Source organism: Capra hircus, chromosome 7 (genome assembly GCF_001704415.2).
Source record: "Capra hircus breed San Clemente chromosome 7, ASM170441v1, whole genome shotgun sequence".
Classification (NCBI taxonomy): domain Eukaryota; kingdom Metazoa; phylum Chordata; class Mammalia; order Artiodactyla; family Bovidae; genus Capra; species Capra hircus.
Genome location: NC_030814.1, coordinates 8,492,421 through 8,514,186, shown reverse-complemented (window position 1 = coordinate 8,514,186; position 21,766 = coordinate 8,492,421). Strand labels below are relative to the sequence as shown.

The following is a 21,766-nucleotide window of genomic DNA, read 5'->3' as shown; positions in this document are numbered from 1 at the left end:
ACTTGCCCTAGTAAATTTTTGCTGCTAGTAAACGTTCGAACCTGTATTGAAAAGCCGGTTTTTCAGACTTCAACAATCTGAATTTTTTAGCTGTTACATTACCTTTGTCCTACCAGTATGCGTCATGGCTTCCAGTTTCTTCCCTAACGTTTTCAGTAGTTGAAAGTGTTGCTAAGAAAAATATTTGAGATTTCTGCTTGTGTCTAACGACCGGCACAAGCTGTTTTCATGGAGCTTTACTATTCTGAGGCAGAATTAAATAATTCAGAAGCCAAAATAATTTACATGGCCTTGTTTAAAGCAAGTGATTAAATGGTTGGGCAGAAGGTGCAGGTTGTATCAAATCAAAGCTTGCTGTTTAAGTTTTAAACTCCTGACTTGCAGGGTGGTTGTTGAGAGGGTGTTAAATTTAGCAATTGGTGGAACACTTACTCCTCACCCAAATAAATGCTATGTAAAAATACTGGGAATGTATATATATGACATCTTTGTTCTCTAAAAGCATCCATTCAACTACATTTGAATCGTATGGTAGAACCATTGATTTTCTTATGTGGAAATGATATTGTGGTTATGTAAGAGTATGCCCTTGCTTTTGGGAGATGCATACTAAAGTATTTAGAGGTGGCATGTGTTGAAGTCAACAGCTTAGATAGTAGAGCCCTTGTTGAGTCCAGTGGTGGGTATATAGGAGTTTACAGTAAGCTGTTCTTTCCATTTCTCTGAATATTTGAAAATTTTCACAAAAAGCTGGGGAGGAAAACCATAACTCTAGTGGAAACATTAAGATAGATCCAGATCCAGAATGCTATGGAGCATAAAGGATGGGAGAGGGTGTTTGAGGGTTGGCAGAGGTGTGACTTCCAGGCTCTTAGTTTAGTTGTTTAACAAGCCCTCCAAGTGATTGCAATGAGAGTTTGAGAACCAGTGCTTTTGAGTGTGGATACTTCAGTAGCATGTACTAATTTCAAATTTAGAATCAGCCTTAAGAGGTATTTGTTTTGCACAAATAAACAGATTACCAAATCTGGCTGTACACTGATTTGCTAAAATATAGATTATCTGGTTAAATGCTGCTGCAGAAGATTTGTGGTAGGTCTAGTAACTTTGGTTTTTACAGATATTCCCAGGTAATTCTGATGTAGCCAGTCCTTTATGGGACTATTGCTATAGAAAGAATCTTAAAAATGGGAAAGGCTCAACTTTGATATTTGTATAATATAATGTCTTTAATGTCTTTAAAGTCAAAGAGTTACGTGTTTTGGAATTTATGACAGAGGATGTAGGTTGATTGAAATACTCTGTAATGTGGAAATGCATATGCTATATTTGGTTTATCAGGGATTCAGGTGAAACAGCAATTCATTTAGAATGTCTTTACTCTCCTGTCATGCCCATGCAATCTCATCTTGTGCTTCAGTGTAGATTCCACTTGGGTGGGGGGAACAAAAAATAGATTTATTTCATACTTTAAGTTTTATAAGTATTTATTAAGTATGTGTAATGCTTAATTACACATACTTAATAGGGCCTCCCTGTGGCTCAGAGGTTAAAGCATCTGCCTCCAATGCGGAAGACCCGGGTTTGATCCCTGGGTCGGGAAGATTCCCCTGGAGAAGGAAATGGTAACCCACTCCAGTATTCTTGCCTGGAAAATCCCATGGGAGGAAAAGCCTGGTAGGCTGCAGTCCACGGGGTCGCAAAGAGCTGGACACGACTGAGCGACTTCACTCACTATAATGCTGTGATAAGGACTGTGGAGTCCTGATTTTGCCCTTAAGTGTTTATGATGGTCTTTGGACCTGGATTTGATTTGTTTTTACAACTCTTATTGATTGTGTGATTACAGTTGAATTTCTAGAACTTTCTTTGCTTCATGTGAACCTCATTTATAATGATGGACATTTATGTACTGTAAGCATTTATCAAATGAGGAAAATATCTCTAATCCTAGTACGGCTGAGAATAATTGCTAAATCATGAAGTCATAACTGCTTCCAAACTTTCTTTCTTGTTAGAGCATGCATGGAAAATGATAAGTGTTTGTGCAGTGTTTCCAGGAGAAACTGAAGAGAGCAGTGTTGGAGGCAACTGGCCAGGGGGTTCCAGGTGCCAAAAATGCTGAGGCAATTTTTTGGGCATGTGCTTAAAGTATTGATTCATGCTGAGGCTATGTGTTGGGAGGCTCTGAGTTTACAAATTACTTATCAGGTAGCAATGTTGAATAAATGTTCATTCTCTTGGAAGCTTATCATGTTTTGAAGGGATATATGTAACCAAAACAGTTAAATAGTGTCAAGGTTGCAGGTGACCAAAAGTCAAAGGGAATGATTCAGAGAAAAAATCTTGGAAATTGCTAAGAAAAAGTTTGTGGAGGAATATTTGTTAGGTACTTGATGTTTGATGTGCCAAGCATCGAGAAGACAAGACTGTTTCATCACTTGCGTTTTTTATCAGATCATCAGATTTGCTATAATAATAGCATGCTCTCAGAAGGAGCAAACACATGTTTTGCTTACTTTGTGCTTCCATTGTTCTATACTCCCCCTTCTGTTTTTGAGTTGTACACTGGTTCTCAAAGTCAGCTGCACGTTAGAATCTGAGGAGCCATAAAAGTACCTGGGCCCTTCTCCCAAATGTTTTGATAATTTGGTATGGAATATTGCCTGAGCAGTGGGATCTACTACTACTACTACGAAGACACTTCAGTCCTGTCCAACTCTGTGTGACGCCGGAGATGGCAGCCCACCAGGCTCCTCCATCCCTGGGATTCTCCAGGCAAGAACACTGGAGTGGGTTGCCATTTCCTTCTCCAGTGGGATATAAGACCTTTTAAAATATAACTTAATCTGTCAAAGGACTTGAAAGGTAGGTACAATTGGGCTTCCCTGGTGGCTCAGAGGTTAAAGCGTCTGCCTGCAATGCGGGAGACCTGGGTTCCATCCCTGGGTCGGGAAGATCCCGTGGAGAAGGAAATGGCAACCCACTCCAGTACTCTTGCCTGGAGAATCCCATGGACAGAGGAGCTTGGTGGGCTACAGTCCACAGGGTCGCAAAGAATCGGACACAACTGAGTGACTTCACTTTCACTGAGGCTCTGAGAGGTTAAATAACTTGATCAAGGTCACACAGCTACTGGAATTAAGATTCACCATCAAGTCTTTTTGGCTCCAGAATCCACACTTTTAACCACTAGCTGGTATTTGTAAGTATCATTCATATATCAAAAGAGAAACAAAAAAGAAGGCCTTTGCCTACCTTTATAGCAAAGCCCTTCTAAAGAATTGTCAGTATATCTTGCCTCTATTTCTCCCGTTCTCTTAAATCCAGTCACATTTAATAAAATTGAAAACTTACTGGGGATTCTCAGTCCTCTGTATGCATCCTAGGTACTTTTCCAACTTTATTTCCCGCCATTTTTTCCTTGTTTTCTTGATCTGCTCCAGCTGCAGTGGTCTCCTTACTTTTCCTTGGTCATAGGAAATATGCCAAGTATTTCTGTGTTTTAGGACTGTTATAGTTTGTTTATTATCTGGAATGCTCTTAGCATATAACTCCATGACTGGTTTCCTCATTTAATTCGGATTTCTACTCAAATATCACTATATTATTGAGGTCTTCCTAATATACATTTATTTGTTGATTTGTGTGTTGTCTCTCTCCAAATGAGTGAATGAGACATTCAGACCTAAACTCTTAATCAGATGGGGGACATACATTTATATACTTAAAGCAGTGTTGAAGACTGAAACAGAATTTAAATAAAGAGAAGAGGACAGATAAATCATTCATTAATACTCTTGGAAGAAATGTACAGGATACACATTTTTCTCCAAAAGCATATTTCTACTCACACATAATACATGTATAAAGTAGCTCAAACTTTTGGGAAAATATATTGTAAAGGGACCAGTAGTAAATACAGCCCTGTAATTCCATAACTAGGAATTACATTCAGTAGTTCTGCCACTGGGTCATGGTATTATTGATCTCTAAAATTTCATTTTTATGTACTCTAGACTTTTCATGATGGACACTAGCTAATTTTGAAAATTAATTTTCAACTCTGCCTGTAGAACAGGATTTTTATTGCTTTCATTAGAGTAGCTAAATTAGGGGAAAAGTACAATTTTAAAGTAATGCCATAAAGTGTGTACATATATACATACTTGCATACATATGTGCATATGTAAGTGAACATGCTTTTATATGTACTGATAAAAAGCTCTCTTTGTTGCCTCCTTAGATGAATAGAGACCTTACTGCATATTTCTGTTGTCCAGCTTTGTTGGTGCACTTACCGCACTAAAACAGAAAATGTTAATTTACTTGGCTGTCTTCCTTCTAGACCTTAAGCTCCTTAAGAAAAAGGTTCATGTTTACTTTGTATTGCCACATCTAATACTGTTCAGTTCAGTTGCTCAGTCGTGTCTGACTCTTTGTGACCCCATGAATCGCAGCACACCAGGCCTCCCTGTCTATCACCAACTCCCGGAGTTCACTCAGACTCGCGTCCATCGAGTCCGAGATGCCATCCAGCCATCTCATCCTCGGTCGTCCCCTTCTTCTCCTGCCCCCAGTCCCTCCCAGCATCAAAGTCTTTTCCAATGAGTCAACTCTTCGCATGAGGTGGCCAAAGTACTGGAGTTTCAGCTTTAGCATCATTCCTTCCGAAGAAATCCCAGGGCTGATCTCCTTCAGAATGGACTGGTTGGATCTCCTTGCAGTCCAAGGGACTCTCAAGAGTCTTCTCCAACACCACAGTTCAAAAGCATCAATTCTTCGGCACTCAGCCTTCTTCACAGTCCAACTCTCACATCCATACATGACCACTGGAAAAATGATAGCCTTGACTAGACGGACCTTAGTCGGCAAAGTAATATGTCTGCTTTTGAATATGCTATCTAGGTTGGTCATAACTTTCCTTCCAAGGAGTAAGCGTCTTTTAATTTCATGGCTGCAGTCACCATCTGCAGTGATTTTGGAGCCCAAAAAAATAAAGTCTTTGACACTGTTTCCACTGTTTCTCCATCTATAATAGGTTAACTTTTAACAGTATCCTTCCCTGGGAAATCCCATGGACAGAGGAATATGGTGGATTACAGTCAATGGGATCGCAGAAGAGTTGGACCTGACTTAGTGATTAACCAACAGTTATGTAAGTTCAGTTCAGTTCAGTCACTGAGTCGTGTCTGACTCTTTGCCACCCCATAAACTGCAGCACTCCAGGCCTCCCTGTCCATCACCAACTCTCAGAGTCCACTCAAGTATAAAGTACAGTGATTCACAATTTTTAAAGGTTATACTTCATTTATAGCTATTATACAGTATTGCAAAAGAGTTTTTGACTCTAAAAGTTTAAGAGCTGCTGTTATAATGAAATCTTGTTTCGTTCTAATATTGTTTTGTTGATTTATATATGAGACCAAAATGCAGAATGGTTATGGTCCCCAAAAAAACTTTGCAGATTTAACATTTACAAATTGAAGCCTTTTAGAAATTGATTTAATGTAATTTTAGATTGTTGTATAGTTGTCAGTCATTTTTAAGCTTGCATTATATTTCATCTATTCTTTTCCATGCTCTTCAGATATTACTAAACTGTGTCCAGAGGGATTTGTCTTTTTATGATTTTGTTATAATTTGAGTAATTTTCTGTTAATTCACTAGACATTTTTAGACTTGAGGAATTTAGTGTAGTCTTTTTCTTTTAATCTTGTTATCGTGTATCATCTTTGTCAAATATTCAGTATGTATATTGAAGATGAGTATAAATTTCTCAAATTTATGAGAGAAAGTGTCTTTTCATTTATAAATCAAGTTATTGGTAATAATTTTACAAATGTCAAAGTTATTTCTACTTGAGTGTTTTTGAAGTACAGTCTCCAAAATTAATTTTTTCATTGCTTTTTAGGTAAAAGGATTGCCATATCAACTCACTGAAGAAGTAGCCTCACTATCTTTGTCTTTTAAACTGCATCAACAATGAAGTAATGGTATCTGAGAACAAATGAACACTTGCCAACTAACTGTCATCACACGTTCAAGTGATTGTATAAGCAGAAACAAGCTGCAACAGACCCATGTGTCAGTTAGTATAGAGAGAATGCTTTTTTCAGGTACTGTTTATTTAGAAACAGTTTTAGCATAGCACATTTAAATTCTATTTATGTCAAATGAAATAAAAATGAGTGAAGCCCCCAGATTCTTTGTTGGACCTGAAGATACAGAAATAAACGCTGGAAATTATCGACACTTCTTCCACCATGCAGATGAAGATGAGGAGGAGGAAGATGAGTCTGTAAGTGTTTCCTTGAAGACCAGTAAGCTTTTTACTGATCATTGTGAAGGGGAATTGATACATTGTCTTAAACAGGGAAGATTTTTTTTTTCCCCCACATTGAATTTTGTTGGAAATTTTTAAACTGAAAAAACGGACTGTGTTTTATTAGCAACACTATTGACTCTATAGTGCTTCAGGAAGACAATTAGAGGTCACATTTCTAAGTTGTTTCATAATGACTATTTTAGTATCTTTCAGTGATATGCCTAGTATAACACAGGGCTGGGGAGAAAAAGTGACAAGGAGAAAGAGTAATCAGGGCCATAAGGAAAAGAGTTTTGGAAAAGGCAATGGCACCCCACTCCAATACTTTTGCCTGGAAAATCCCATGGACGGAGGAGCCAGGTTGGCTGTAGTCCATGGGGTCGCTAAGAGTCGGACACGACTGAGCGACTTCACTTTCACTTTTCACTTTCATGCATTGGAGAAGGAAATGGCAACCCACTCCAGTATTCTTGCCTGGAGAATCCCAGGGACAGAGGAGCCTGTTGAGCTGCCGTCTATGGGGTCTCACAGAGTCGGACACGACTGACGCGACTTAGCAGCAGCAGCAGCAGCAACACAAATGGTGCTTATTAACCTGAAGATACCCCTATTTATTAACTATTCAGAAGTCTAAAATGTGTAACTAGGAGAAACTACCTCAAGTATTTATGGGAGTTTGTATGTGTATGTGTGTAAACCATACCAAATCTTTAATAAATATTTATTATGTTTATTTTGCTAAGGTTAGCTCAACATTTTTATTGCTCATCATTTTTGTCCCTTTACACGTACAGAACTGATTTCAAATACAAACTTATATAAAATATGTTTTTCTTATATTGCCAATTGAAAAGAGAATTTCATTTTGAAACAAAAATGTGTTATACTTGATGTAAGTAGTAAAAATGTACTAAAAATAGTTATTAGATGACTTCAAATATTGTCATAGTTATTTAATAACAGCTTTCACGGTGCAGTTATATATATTTGAAATGTTAAAATCTATCCCACCCCACATCTCACCCCTAGGAAAAAAGTGATGATTTTCAAACTTCATATCAGCTAAAACGTCTTCATCTAGAGTGTATAAGTCCAGTAACATAAAAGCAGAGCTTCCCTGACTGACTTAGACTGGAAAGTACTGTTGATTCTGCCTCTGCCACCCGTACCTCTTTGTTAGAGTTCTTCTGAGCACATTGAGAATAGCACTGATAAACCATGTCGCGTCTTCTTCCATATAAGGACTTTTATTTCTCCTGTGTCTAGAACTGCACTTGTGTGTCTTCTCTTCTGTCTTTTATGCTTCAGCAGTATCAGATTATTTCCCACATACTCCATCTTGTCCTGTGCCTCTTTACTATTTTAAGTACTCCTTGACCTCTATGAAATGTCTCTTCTTTTTGGATACTTTGTGAATGATTTTTTATTCTTTGAAACCTCAGATTTTGTGTTGTTCATTCTTTCCCTTCTCCTTGGCTCTTTTTCCCATGAGGAACTTGAATGTTTTCTCATTAGAACTACTTCTGTACTTTGACGTCTGTACTTCTGTTATCATTATGAACTGTATTACTGTGTTCCCTGTTAGATTCAAAGCGCTTGAAGACAGGGAGTTCCTATATATGTAACTCTTCAGTGTTTAGCATAGTTCTTGGAAGACTGGTATTAATTAAATTGAGTTCACATTGGTGGTGCATAGTTGTTACTTCTGAGGAGCTTGATTTGGTTCATTTGACCAATAGGTTGAAGAAATGATATGTTCTAGATTGTTCTGTTTTTAAGATATCAAAGATGTTAGGTTGAATACTCTTCTTGTCTGGGGAAGTCTACATTAGGAACATCATAATGAACTGTGTCAAGGCTTTTGATCAGGAAAGAATTGAAGAAGAACATAAGAGTGAATGATCAGAGGGAAAGCAGATCCTGGGGAGGTTAGGATTTACAGTCTTTGGTAACATCTAATCCAGTACCAGTTTTGAACTCTAAATTTCATGAGTGAGAGGAGGCAATAAACAAACAATGCTAAGCATGAAGAACAACGATTCAGGTGTTATCCAGTGTTACTTTTAGATTTATAATAAGAGAGTCTAGTGAAACACTTTTGAGCCCAGATTATAATGTCACATGAAATACTGAAGAGAGAAGACCTGAAACGGAAAAGTGGCCACTGGTTTATATTTGATAAGCCCAAAGTATCTGAATGCAAAGACCTTAGGATGCATCTTGAATAATTAAAGAACCTCGTAAGTTGTTTCTGTATTCTGCATTTTAAATTTCAGGCTGAATCATGGCATTTGAGCTGTCGCAAGGGTACCAGAGATGAGCAACACTGTAAACTAGTTATGTTGAGTATGGAGGTTGGGGTGTCAAAAGCATAGACACCGCTGTTGAGCAGTGTGGCTTTCTCTGAAATTTCCTTTTAAGTTTTCATTGGTGATCAACATACATTCAAACTCAATCTACAAAAGTAGTTTAACACTGCATAGCTTTGTAATGAGAACGTCTTATTTTAGGAAAGAGAGTTCTTTATCTCTCTCCCATTGTCCTTTTTATTTTAGGCCTTACTTGCTCTGTTTTGGTGTGAAGAAGGCAAATAAATGCCTGAGCCACTTAAAGAAGTATTTAAGTTTGAAAACTAAATGAAAATTGTAGTGGTGTTCTGAAACTCAAAAAAATTATTTCCAGACCTTTGTATAAACCTATTTTTTTGTAACAACAATATAATCTTGAAAAATGTCTGTCTGGTTAATTTGTCACTTCTATTGATTCATTGCATGCCTTATCTACTGCTGAGAGAGATTTAAGATAGCTGTACTTTGGAGATGTTATCAAGTCAACCTTATTTTTGTTTTCTTTTTGTTTTAGCCTCCAGAAAGGCAGATTGTGGTTGGAATATGTTCCATGGCAAAGAAATCCAAATCCAAACCAATGAAGGAAATTCTTGAACGGATCTCCTTATTTAAATATATCACAGTAGTAGTATTTGAAGAGGATGTTATTTTGAATGAACCAGTGGAAAACTGGCCTTTGTGTGATTGTCTTATTTCTTTTCATTCTAAAGGTATTAAAAAAACAGGGAGGGAAACCTCTCTGACTATAAAACTAATAGATAAAATGGAAAAATAAAATAAAACTCACCTAGTCTCACAGATAAATGATATTAACATTTTGATATATTTCCAGTCTTTCTGTGTTTATTTTTAAAAAAGCATTTAATGTTATATTGTATTTCTAATTTTATATTTAATTTTTAACCTAATTACATCAAGCAGTTTTCTCCATTATCTCATTCGTCAAAAAAGCTAGTTTTTAACTGTATGATCATATATCATCTTGTGGATATAATATATTATGCTTAACCAATATCCTAAAAGTAAGATGGTTTCCAGTTTTTACTATTAAAAATAGAGTTGTGATGAACTTTTGAATGTATATCTTTGTTTGCAACTCTGAAGTTTCTTAATAAATTACTGATTTTTGAGTATTATAAACCAATATGTTTTACCATACAGAAAATGATCTGTCATTCCTCCTATACTTATTCATACTTTATTTCTTAAGAACAAAATATTTGAATTTTTATTTGCTGTTTTTTATAAATCACACTGAAATATCAATTAAGCTTCAGTATTACTTCATAGTTTGGGCTTCCCTGGTGGCTCTGATGGTAAATAATCTGCCTACAATGCCAGAGACCTGGGTTTGATCCCTGGGTTGGGAAGATCCCCTGGAGAAGGGAATGGTGACCCACTCTAGTACTCTGGCCTGGAGAATCCCATGGACAGAGGAGCCTGGTGGGCTACAGTCCATGAGTTCGCAGAGTCAGACAAAGTGCACTAATCAAAAGTTATTGTGTATATCTGAAAATTTATAACCAAAGAATCTGAGTTTTTACTTAGAACTCTAAAATATATGCACTCATATAATAAATGTATTCACAGTAAATCATTTCTGTTACCAAACTGAGCTCCAGTTGTGTTAAAGTTTCACTGTAGTTAGGTGTTTAAAAAGCATTGCCTTTAGCAATAAGGGGATGCAGCAGGTTAAATCTGTATTCCCGTAGAGGAGATATGTATCGATTTTCATTATTTCACGTAGAAGCCAAAGCCCTGGTCTTCTTTACAGACTGAAGATACTCATTTCAGAGAATCTTAAAAGTTTGCTTAACCTGGAGGGTAAGGTGTTCTTTCCTTACTATCACATGGTTCTTTATATTTATTAAGTGAAAGTTAGTTATTTGCTTATAAAATCTAGCTACTTACTACCTAAGGTCGTATCCCGTATGCTCTCTCTTTAACAGCAGCAAAAGCAGGGTAATGATTATATAAGGTTTTCTTATTTCCTGAATTCTGTTAGAAGGCTTCAAACCATAGACATTGTGATATCTTTACAGTAAGTGATGAATTCTTAGTCATAAAACTGGAAGGGTCTGTGATTTGTGGCCAAGTGATTCTTGGTATAGAGTATTTAAATGTTAATTTAGAAATAAAATTTTTTTAAACCATAGTTTTTTTTTTTAACTTCAGGTTTAACACTTTCTCTCTTAACTATTCTGATAATGCTACAAAATAGTATCTTCACAGATACAATGTAGCATACTATAGTTAAATATGTGTGCCTGCTGTTACCCTTTTCCTTAGAAAAGATACGTATTAAAATATTGTTACTTAGGGAATAATAAGTTAACATTTATTGAATAGTTATTATGCCAGATACTGTAATAAATGTTTCATATGGACTATTTTATTTGATTTCCCAAAAACCTTTCTAGGTAAGACTGTTAAAATATTCCTTTACAGCTGGGAATTGGAGACTTAGAGATGCGAAATAAACTTGCCCAAGGTCACACAGCTAATGAAAGATAGAGTTATGACCTAGTTTATGCTTTTAACTTCTCTTGTATCCTACCATTCTTAATCATACATGTTGATGAATAAAATTGGAGTCTTTTAGTGTCAATACAGAAAATGAAGTATAACCATTAAAATAATTTAGATTTTAAAAAATCTCTTATTATAAATCTGCTTTTTGATTTGTTTTTCATTGTAATTAGTAATTTTATCAAAGTCTAGAAATCTTAAGAACGTAATTTCTGTTGTGTGAACATTGACCTAGTATCAATAACAGCAAGCATGTTCTGCTCATATATTTTATATTTGGAGCATGTCTGTTGAATATAAATTTTTATATTAAATTATTATTTTAATTAATTTATTTTAATTTTAATATAAATTAAATTTTTTCTTTTGCTGTTTTTAAAGATGCCTCAGTTTCTTTGAATCATCAGCTAATTTGTGTGTATAGCATCAAAATATCTTAAGTGAGGAGTCACATAAACTTTTTTAAAAAGACCACCAGATGATTGTAATACAATTGTGTTATTTATGTATAGATTTCTGTTTATGTATGAGGTAGTCTTACCTTCTATCAGCTGACTTTGAAGCGTCAACTAAACATATCAGTACTCTAAATGGAGTTATATAACCACTGACTTGCTGTGCCTTACCAATCAAATTAAGAAAAAATAAGATTGATTTAGTAGTACAAGATAAATCAAGTTTTATGTATTTATTATTCTATATCTTATTAAAAACAGCTATATGCATAATGAAATTAGCCTTTTATGGGATGTGGCATAAATTAAAGTTGATTAAGTTAGAGATGTCAACTTACCTTGAGATTGTACAGAGTATGTTAATAATATGTATTCTTAGGATTTCCACTGGACAAAGCAGTTGCCTATGCCAAACTCAGGAATCCATTTGTAATCAATGACTTGAATATGCAGTATCTCATACAAGATAGGTGAGTGGTTAAGTTGGCTGAAGTAAGGGAGGAAGATCAACATTTATTTAGTATCTACCTAAGCTGGCATGGTACCAATATATATAAATTTGTGGTATCCTTGAAATAATACTTAGTAATAAATATTTGTGTCCAGTTTTATAGATGAAGAAACTATGGTAAAGTGGAACCATTTTGAGAAATATGTTACTATATATCTTAGCAATTCATTTAACACATCAAAAGCATAGATATCTAAAAGAAATTGTAAAATACAAATGCATATATTGCATTTAACTGATGCTATTAACGGCTACCCTTATAATTTCACTAGCATTCTATTTTATTCTGTGTTAGCATTACAGTAAGAGGTTATATATAAGAAAATGCTATATAAAGTATAAGGTCTTACAGTTTTTATTTTTCTATTTTATTTCCTTTCTTAGTAATGTTATTAATATCTGACATAACATTTTTCTGAGGTTTTCATATTAATAGATGTCTGTATATTACAAATGTAAATATATGTGGAGTGCATATATGTGTGTTTGTGTGTGTGTGTCTTTGTCTGCATTCATTTTGAGAAATTTAGAAAATAAAATGAAGAAAGGCATTTAATTTAACCCTGCCACTGCATCTACCATATTTTTTCATATAGAAAGCAATACATATATGCACTCACATTTTACAGAATTAGGATCAATATTCTCTTTAAAGACCATAAACATTTTTCTGTGTCATTAAATATTCTTTGAATATAAGATTTTTAATACTTTAGTTGATATTTTGTCTGTGATATAGCAACTTAAATTAGCCATTTCTCTTTTATACATTTACATTCCCACTTTTAAAAATTAATATTTTAATATGCCACAGAAAGTTTTGTACATACACTTTTATTCTGATATTACTGAATATTTCCTTAGAATACGTTTCTTCAGTATTTTAAATGACATTTGTTTACTTATAAAGAAAGACTATATACATGACTTTTTTAGTGATAGAAAAGTAGTAATATACTTTATAAATAGTACAATAATATACTTGTCATGAAACATTAGCAAAACAATAAGGGTATTCTCTTTTTTCTTCAGGAGAGAAGTGTATAGTATTCTTCAAGCTGAAGGTATTTTGCTTCCTCGTTATGCAATTTTGAACCGTGACCCAAATAATCCCAAAGGTAAGAGTAAGAGATTTCAAACATGCTCTCTTTTAAAAGTCTCTTAACAAAGACTTCTGAGCCACTCTCCTCTATAATTAAATAGAATTTAAACAACTTATGCATTCTATTCAATTTTTTTTTAATGATCCAAATAGGCAATTAAATTTCAATTAAAATGGGATATTATGAGCTAGAAGGCTAACTATAACTAGGAGGTGTATATCATATATTTATTGGGTCCATATTTGATATATCTGAGAATCATAAGAATTTTTACATACTTAATAAATTTGTATTGATTGAAGTAAGTGAGTCTATAACATAACTTCATGCTGCTGCTGCTGCTAAGTCGCTTCAGTCGTGTCTAACTCTGTGCGACCCCCATAGACGGCAGCCCACCAGGCTCCCCCGTCCCTGGGATTCTCCATGCAAGAACACTGGAGTGGGTTGCCATTGCCTTCTCCAGTGCATGAAAGTGAAAAGTGAAAGTCAAGTCGCTCAGTCGTGTCCAACTCTTAGCGACCCCATGGACTGCAGCCAACCAGGCTCCTCCATCCATGGGACTTTCCAGGCAAGAGTACTGGAGTGGGGTGCCATTGCCTTCTCCAACTTCATGCTAGTATGCCACAACTATACTTCTGATGAGTAAGAATTTTGAAAGATTAATATTTTAAAGCACCTTTTGTTTCATTTTCCTGCTTATTTACAGCATAGCATGTAAGTTACACATAGTGTAAAAGGGCAAGGTAAATGCTTATTTGTTTTAATATTGAATGTTCTGATAACAGTGTTTTGGGGAATTTTAGTGACCATGTTATACATTAGAGCAACTTTGATTAAAACCCAAATACCAACATTATAGCAGGTCCATTAGATTTTTGAAGAATATATTTCCTTAGGTCATCATAGATAATAAATACTGGTATACGTTTGCATAAATATTTTTAATTAAAATCAAATCAAGGACTTCTCTGGTAGTCCACTGGTAAATAATTCCCCTGCCAATGCAGGAGACAAGGGCTTGATTCCCCAAGGTTCCACGTGCCACAGAGCGACTAAGCCTGTGTGCTGCAACTCCTGAGCCCAGAGACTGCAGCTGCCGAAGCCCACACACCCAGAGCCGTGCTCCGGCACAGGAGAAGCCAGCTGAGAGAGGAGGCCCGCCTGTGGCACCGAAGACCCAGCGCAGCCACACACACACACACAAATCAGTGCATCATCCGCAGTTAGGTTTCTCTGTAACCTCTGTTCTAGTGAACAAGTCCTCAATAATAATATTGTGGTTATATTATATCTAGGTACTGAGCAGTATGTAACTTTTTTCTTGCTATTATGTTTGATTTGTAGAATGCAATCTGATTGAAGGGGAAGATCATGTAGAAGTAAACGGGGAAGTTTTCCAAAAGCCATTTGTAGAAAAGCCAGTCAGTGCAGAAGATCACAATGTTTACATTTATTATCCAACCTCTGCTGGTGGTGGAAGTCAAAGACTTTTTCGAAAGGTAAACCTTTGTTAGCCTAGTGACTACTGTTCTTTATACATTGTTGCATAAATTTTACTAAAAGTAATCAAGTATTTAGTAAAACTATGTTTAAGAATGTATCATTGAGAGATAGATTAATAAACTTGATGTCATCATTTAGAGAAACAAGGCATCATTCTAGTTATTAAATTTACATACAGAATACCAAGAAAGTTATTAGATCTTCTTTTTACCTTGCATTTATGAATCTATCATATGAGAATTTCAGGTAAAGATCAAAATTTTTTTAGAAAAATGGCCTACAAATGAATAGTTCCTAGAAAAAATAATACCAGTGGTCTTTTAAATACATGGAAGTATGCTCAAAATTGCACCCATAATAAAAAAATGTAAATCAAATCTAAAAGATAATGACATTAAATTACTTTCTGAATCAGCAAGATCAAAAAGATTGAGGTAGTTGGGAAATGAGCATAAGCCTAGATGTTAAATCACAATATTTCTTCTAAAATATAACTTAGCAGTATGTCAGTATTAAAAGTGCACATGTACTCATAAGCAGTCATGGAAATGCAAAGCAGGAACACACCGAGGTATGTGTTCTCTGTCCATTAGGATGGCAAATATTAAGTCTGACAATACCGAGTTGTAGATAATTATAGATAAGTGGGAGCACCTACACATTGCTGGAGAGACTCTAATTAATTCAAAATGGTTTTTAAAAGGTTTTGGCATTATTTTGTAAGTTGAATGTGAGCATATTCTATCACTAGCGGTTTCCCTTTGAGTATATGCCATAGAACACTCCTGCACATACTTGTCACAGGAATATTTAAAAGAACATTTGAAGCAACATTGCTTTACTAGCTAAATCTTAGAAAACAGCCTAGATATATATTATAGGCAAATGAATGAATTACTGAATACTTATACAGAGGAAAATTCTATAGTAATGAGAAAGCAGAGTTCACCTTCAGCAATATGGTTGAATCTTAGAAACACTGTTCTAAGCGTTCATTCTATTTTTATGCTATTTAAGTTATAGCAAGAAATAATGCAGTGTCAACTACATAATGTGTTGTTAAATATTTGTAGACTAAAAAAATTTTTTAGAATATCAATGATATAAATAAATGATAAAAGAGAATATTTTATAAAGAGAATAATTTGGTTTTTACATTGATAGACTTCTTTTATTTTCAGATTGGCAGTAGAAGTAGTGTTTACTCCCCAGAAAGCAATGTACGAAAAACAGGCTCATATATATATGAAGAGTTTATGCCTACAGATGGTACTGATGTTAAGGTAGGATTGAGTAAAGTATATTTTAAGTTTGTATTTTGAGTTTACCAGTGATATCAGAAAAAAGAGTTTACAATAGCTGTTGTTGTTGTTGTTGTTGTATAGTTGCTAAGTCATGTCCGGGTCTTTTGCAACTCCATGGACTGTAGCCTGCCAGGCATTTCTGTCAGTGGAATTTTCCAGGGAAGAACACTGGAGTGGGTTGCCATTTCCTTCTCCAGGGGATATTCCTGACCCAGGGATTGAACACAGGTCTTCTGCATGGCAGGCAGACACTTTACCGCTGAGCCATATGGGAAGTCCATTTAGTTAGCTATCTCTGACCTCTATTTTGTTTCTCTTTCTTTATAACTAGAGATTCTTAATCTATTTACATAATGAATGTCTTTGGCAATCTAAGCATATGGATGCTTTTTATAGAATAATATTCCTCAGTGCTTAAAATAAACCACACAGGATTACAGTGGAGACAAATCTTATTGAAATAAAGTTAATCAAAATATTTAAAAATCCAAAATATAGTGGGTTAGAGTCTAATAACCACCACAGTTTCTAAGCATCAATCAGAGTAAAAAATATTTAGATAGCTTTGACAACTATAATTGATTACAAAAAAATAGGTGTGATTTCTGTTGGTGACAAGTAAGGTCTTAATTGCTTCACCTTTAGCCAGTCTGTGTGTAACTTGTCGTTCAGTCGCTAAGTTGTGTCCAACTCTTAGCGACACTATGGACTGCAGCACACCAGGTTCCTCTGTCCTTTACTATTTCCTGGAATTTGCTCAAATTCATGTCCGTTGAGTTGGTGATGCTGTGTAACCATCTCATATTCTGCTGACCCCTTCTACATTTACCTGTCTTTCCTAGCATCAGGATGTTTTCTAATGAGTCAGTTGGTGTTTCAGCTTCAGCATCAGTCCTCAAATGAATATGCAGGACTGATTTCATTTAGGATGGACTGGTTGGATCTCCTTGCTGTCCAAGGACTTTCAATTCTTCAGCGTGCAGCCTCCTTTATGATCCAACTGTCACATCCGTACATGGCCCCTGGAAAAACCATAGCTTTGGCTACGTGGACCCTTGTCGGCAAATTGATGTCTCTGCTTTTATTACACTGTCTAAGTTTGTCATAGCTTTCTTTGCAAGGAGCAAGCATCTTTAATTTCATGGCTGCAGTCACTGTCCACAGTGATTTTGGAGCCCAAGAAAATAAAGTCTGTCTCTGTTTCCACGTTTTTCCCCTTCTATTTGCCACAAAGTGATGGGATTGGATGCCATGATTTTAATTTTTTTAATGTTGAGTTTTTAGCCAGCTGTTTCACTCTTCCTCTTTCACTTTCATCAAGAGGCTCTTTAGTTCTTCTTCACTTTCTGCCATTAGAGTGGTATTATCTGCTTATCTGAGGTTGTTGAAATTTCTCTCAGCAATCTTGATTCCAGCTTGTGATTCATCCAGCCCAGCATTCTGAATGATGTACTCTGCATATAAGTGAAATAAGCAGGGTAACAATACTTTCTGAGTGTTACGTTGCTAGCATGTGGACTTCCCTGATGGCTCAGTTGGTAAAGAATACGCCTACAATGAAGGAGAACAGATTCAACTCCTGAGTCAGGAGGATCCACTGGAGAAGGGCTAGGCTACCCATTCCAGTTTTCTTAGGCTTCCCTTGTGGCTCAGCTGGTAAAGAATCCGCCTATAAAGTGGGGGGTGACCTAGATTCATTCCCTGGGTTGGGAAGGTCCCCTGGAGAAGGGAAAGGCTACCCACTCCAGTATTCTGGCCTGGAGATTTCCATGGACTGAATAGTCCCTGGGGTCTCAAAGAGTCAGATATAACTCAGCAACTTTCACTTTCACTTCGCTCGCATGTGAAATGAGTGCAGTTGTATGATAGTTTGGACATTCTTTGGCATTGCCCTTCTTTGGGATTGGAATGAAAACTGACCTTTTTCAGTCCTATGGCCACTGCTGAGTGTTCCAAATTTGCTGACATACTGAGTGTAGCACTTTAACAGCATCATCTTTTAGGATTTTAAATAGCTCTGCTGGAATTCCATCACCTCCACTAGCTTTGTTCGTAATAATGTTTCCAAAGGCCCACTTGACTTCACACTGCAGGATGTCAGGCTCTAGGTGAGTGACCACACCATCATGGTTATCCGGGTCATTAAGACCTTTTTTGTATTGTTCTGTGTATTCTTGCCTCTTCTTAATCTCTTCTTCTGTTAGGTTCTTAGGCTTCTTGTCCTCTTATGTTTCCATCCTTACATGAAATGTTCCCTTAAAGTCTCTATTTTATTCGAGACATCTCCAGTCTTTCCCATTCTGTTGTTTCCCTCTGTTTCTTTGCATTGTTCATTTAAGAAGACCTTCTTTCCTTGGTATTCTGTGGAACTCTGCATTTAGTTGAATGTATCTTTCCCTTTTTCCCTTGCCTTTTGTTTCTCTGAGTCTAATAGAGAGTTCTTTCTTAGGTGTAAACTGAATCATGAGCCTCCTCTTAAAAATTCTCTTGTGGATCCTCATTGACCACAAGGTAATAATCAGACTTTTAAGGCTGGCATGCAAGCTACTTCATGGCCTGCCCTCTGTACTACAAACCTTATTTCTTACAGTAGAAACCATAGCAAATAACGTACTCTCACCTGAATATGCCATGCTGTTTCGTTCATCTGCCTTTTGCGTTTATTAGATTTGCTTAGAGTGCCTTTCCCTCTCTTGTCTGCTTTTGAATTCTCACTGCCCTTATAAATCTTCCTTCCACGCTTAGATCTTTATTTTGGTGGTTACTTTCTTCTGTAATTTTTTAGTCATTTATACCTTTTGTTAAACTAAAACAGTTTGAGAAGGATCACAGCATTATGCATTCTAGTATTCCCTTATAATGTTCAGTATAATTATTTTTTAGAGAGAACCTCATTTTACCAGTTTTACTGTATTACTTATAACCTCTTCCAATGTTGAGAATTTTCACACGTAAAATAGAACGATGTATCAAAAAATACCTCCTGGAAACAGAGGTTTTTTTTTTTTTAATTTGTTGTCTGCCGTTATATATTTACGTATATATATCTTTTTAAAGTAATGTATATATTTTAACATTTCTGAAAGGTTTATACAGTGGGTCCAGATTATGCCCATGCTGAAGCTCGAAAATCTCCTGCACTTGATGGCAAGGTGGAACGAGATAGTGAAGGAAAAGAAGTAAGATACCCTGTTATTCTCAATGCACGAGAGAAATTAATTGCTTGGAAAGTCTGCCTTGCTTTTAAGGTAAGATGTTATGCAGGCCATGTAGACTCTTGTAAAAATTTGAATTTTCTTTTTTGAGTGAAAGAGATGTTGTTTGGGCTTATAATAGGAAAGAAAAATAGAGAAAATGAAGTGGTATATCTGAATAGTTTTTTTTGAACTTTACAAAGGATTCTTGCAGTGCCATTAATAAGAATATATGATAAATGAAGGCCTTTCCTTCTTATTCTTTCTTCATTATATAGAAGGAAACTGACAGTTTATTCAGAAACTACAATTAGAGAAGAAAACAACTGAAATGGTAGAGTTATAGGAGTATTTTTTCAATATACTCCTATAATAAAACTGGTTGTAAGTATTTAATCATAGAATTGATACGATTTGGTTTTTTTTCTTTTAAGGAAGTCTTCCACCTTTCACAGTTGATCATTTGGCCTGTTAAATATAGTAAAATATGTTCATGAAAACTACTAGTACACTTAAAAAACTTTTTACTTAGATATTTGACTTGATCTCTCCATCTGTATTATTAGGGTTTGATACACTGTGCAGTAAAGATTAAAACAGAAGTAGTGCAACTTGCGTCTCATAGAGGATAAACTTGACCTTGTTGAAGCCTTGTCTTGGATATGTAACTTAAAACTAGTGTATATTGTTAGTTTTTAAATAATAAATTCTTTGTGTCTTAATAATTTGAAGTCTCTCATGGAAGGAATCTTAACCTAAAGTATGTTTTAATAGCTTTATATTAATTGGGTTTTATATTAACTGTTTTAACTTTGTAATGGCCAGGATTCCAAAAGCCATGACTTAAAATCATATTATACTAATACATGATGGTTTGAACGTAAAACCTAGAAGATCAGAAAATTCCTAGAACCTAAGCAGGACATTTATACCTTTTTAACTATTATCTCCCAAATAAAGTAAATTTGTTTCAAGGGCTCACAAGTGTGTAGTTGTCAGAATTTAAAAGATTCATAAGAATAATTGGACATTTCTTCTGGGCTGTGTCTTCAAAGCTTTCTCCTCTTTTTTTTCTTTTTGGTGTTTTTTTTTTTAATTAAAAAAGTTAGAATTTCTGCTAACATAAAATTTATCAAAGTCTTTAAAATTTTTTTACTTTTGTATTTTAATTAAACATTAATTGAAAAGCTTCTTGAGTTCTTGGCCTCTCTAGTCTCTTACGCATTATTCTATATTTACTTCATAGAAGAATTTAAATAATCATGTGGTGTGTGCTGTATCTTTTAGAGTATTCAAATTACAAATGAGTAGCTTCCTTGTTTTTTACTTATTTTGAAGTAAAGGGCACTTATAAAATTTGTATTCTAATAAGACTGGAAAACTCAGTCTTAATTAAATGGGATTTTAAAGTGTATAATTTATTTTAAATAGCAAACAGTTTGTGGCTTTGATTTGCTACGGGCCAATGGACAGTCCTATGTCTGTGATGTCAATGGCTTCAGTTTTGTGAAAAATTCCATGAAGTATTATGATGATTGTGCAAAAATACTTGGGTAAGATTTTTTTTCTTTATATTTTTTCCTCTTTACTTTTGTTATAGTTAGTGCATACTTGTTATTCAGAAACCAAATAATTGTAAACATCAAATGATCAGGGCTTTATAAGCACTCTAGAGTAAAAAATCAATGTTCATAAAATGACATTCCCAAATCCTGAATTACACTTTGGGTTATGTAAGACAAATTAATTTATGAACAGTGTAAACTTTTAAAGGTATTTAACCTCATAGATTTAGAAATGCTGTATAGCAATGATTTACACAGTGATGGTTGATCATTCATCAAAATGGCTGATTTATTAGATTACCTTGTTTCTCAGGTTTTTGTTAGGCAATTATAGTATTTAATGGTACAGAATTAACATTCATGAAATAACTAACGAGAATAAAATAGAAATAATTGTAATTTAGAGATCTTGAATGATTCAACTTTCTACAAGCATATGTTACTCGAAATAATCTCATGAGATTATCAAGTGAACATAAAAGAAATTATTGTGTACAGAAATGCCATTTTTGTATTCTTTGACTTATTTTCATACATCCTGATTTAGAAGACTTGAAAGACAGTTTTTAACATTATTTATTTATTTTATTTTGGGCCGTGCTGGCTCTTCACTGCCATGTGCAGGCTTTCCCTAGTTAGGGAGGGAGGGGCTCCTCTTTGTGGCTCTGCGCAGGGTTTTCACTGGTGGCTTCCCTTGCTGCAGAGCAGAGACTCTAGGCACACAGGCTCAGTAGTTGTGGCACACGGGCTTAGCTGTGCCTGGGGGGAGGTCCACCAGACCAGGGATCAAACCCACATCAGGGAAGTCCTGACAAAGACTGTGTTTAACCATTTCAGAGTATATACGACAAAAGACTTACGTCAAAGCCATAAAAAACTTACACTTTAAAATTTATTTTAATCATTGGAGTCAGCAATTATAGTAT

General features: G+C 35.3%; 1 protein-coding gene across 11 annotated transcripts in view; it reads left to right on the top strand.

The window, feature by feature from the left end:
• PPIP5K2 (diphosphoinositol pentakisphosphate kinase 2) overlaps positions 1-21,766 on the top strand; it is an 83,806-nt gene that overhangs the window by 1,541 nt on the left and 60,499 nt on the right. For 8 of the 11 annotated variants that reach the window (XM_005683466.3, XM_005683465.3, XM_013965805.2 and 5 more), the window contains exons 2-9: positions 5,915-6,301; positions 9,191-9,386; positions 12,040-12,130; positions 13,204-13,289; positions 14,619-14,773; positions 15,959-16,060; positions 19,168-19,329; positions 20,707-20,828. In XM_005683466.3, the coding sequence (XP_005683523.1) occupies positions 6,170-6,301; positions 9,191-9,386; positions 12,040-12,130; positions 13,204-13,289; positions 14,619-14,773; positions 15,959-16,060; positions 19,168-19,329; positions 20,707-20,828 (1,046 nt within the window). In that variant the 5' untranslated portion in view covers positions 5,915-6,169. Of the gene's footprint in view, positions 1-5,041; positions 5,159-5,914; positions 6,302-9,190; positions 9,387-12,039; positions 12,131-13,203; positions 13,290-14,618; positions 14,774-15,958; positions 16,061-18,431; positions 18,593-19,167; positions 19,330-20,706; positions 20,829-21,766 lie in introns of those variants that run through there. The other 3 variants (XM_013965802.2, XM_018049995.1, XM_013965807.2) reach the window with 2 other exon arrangements.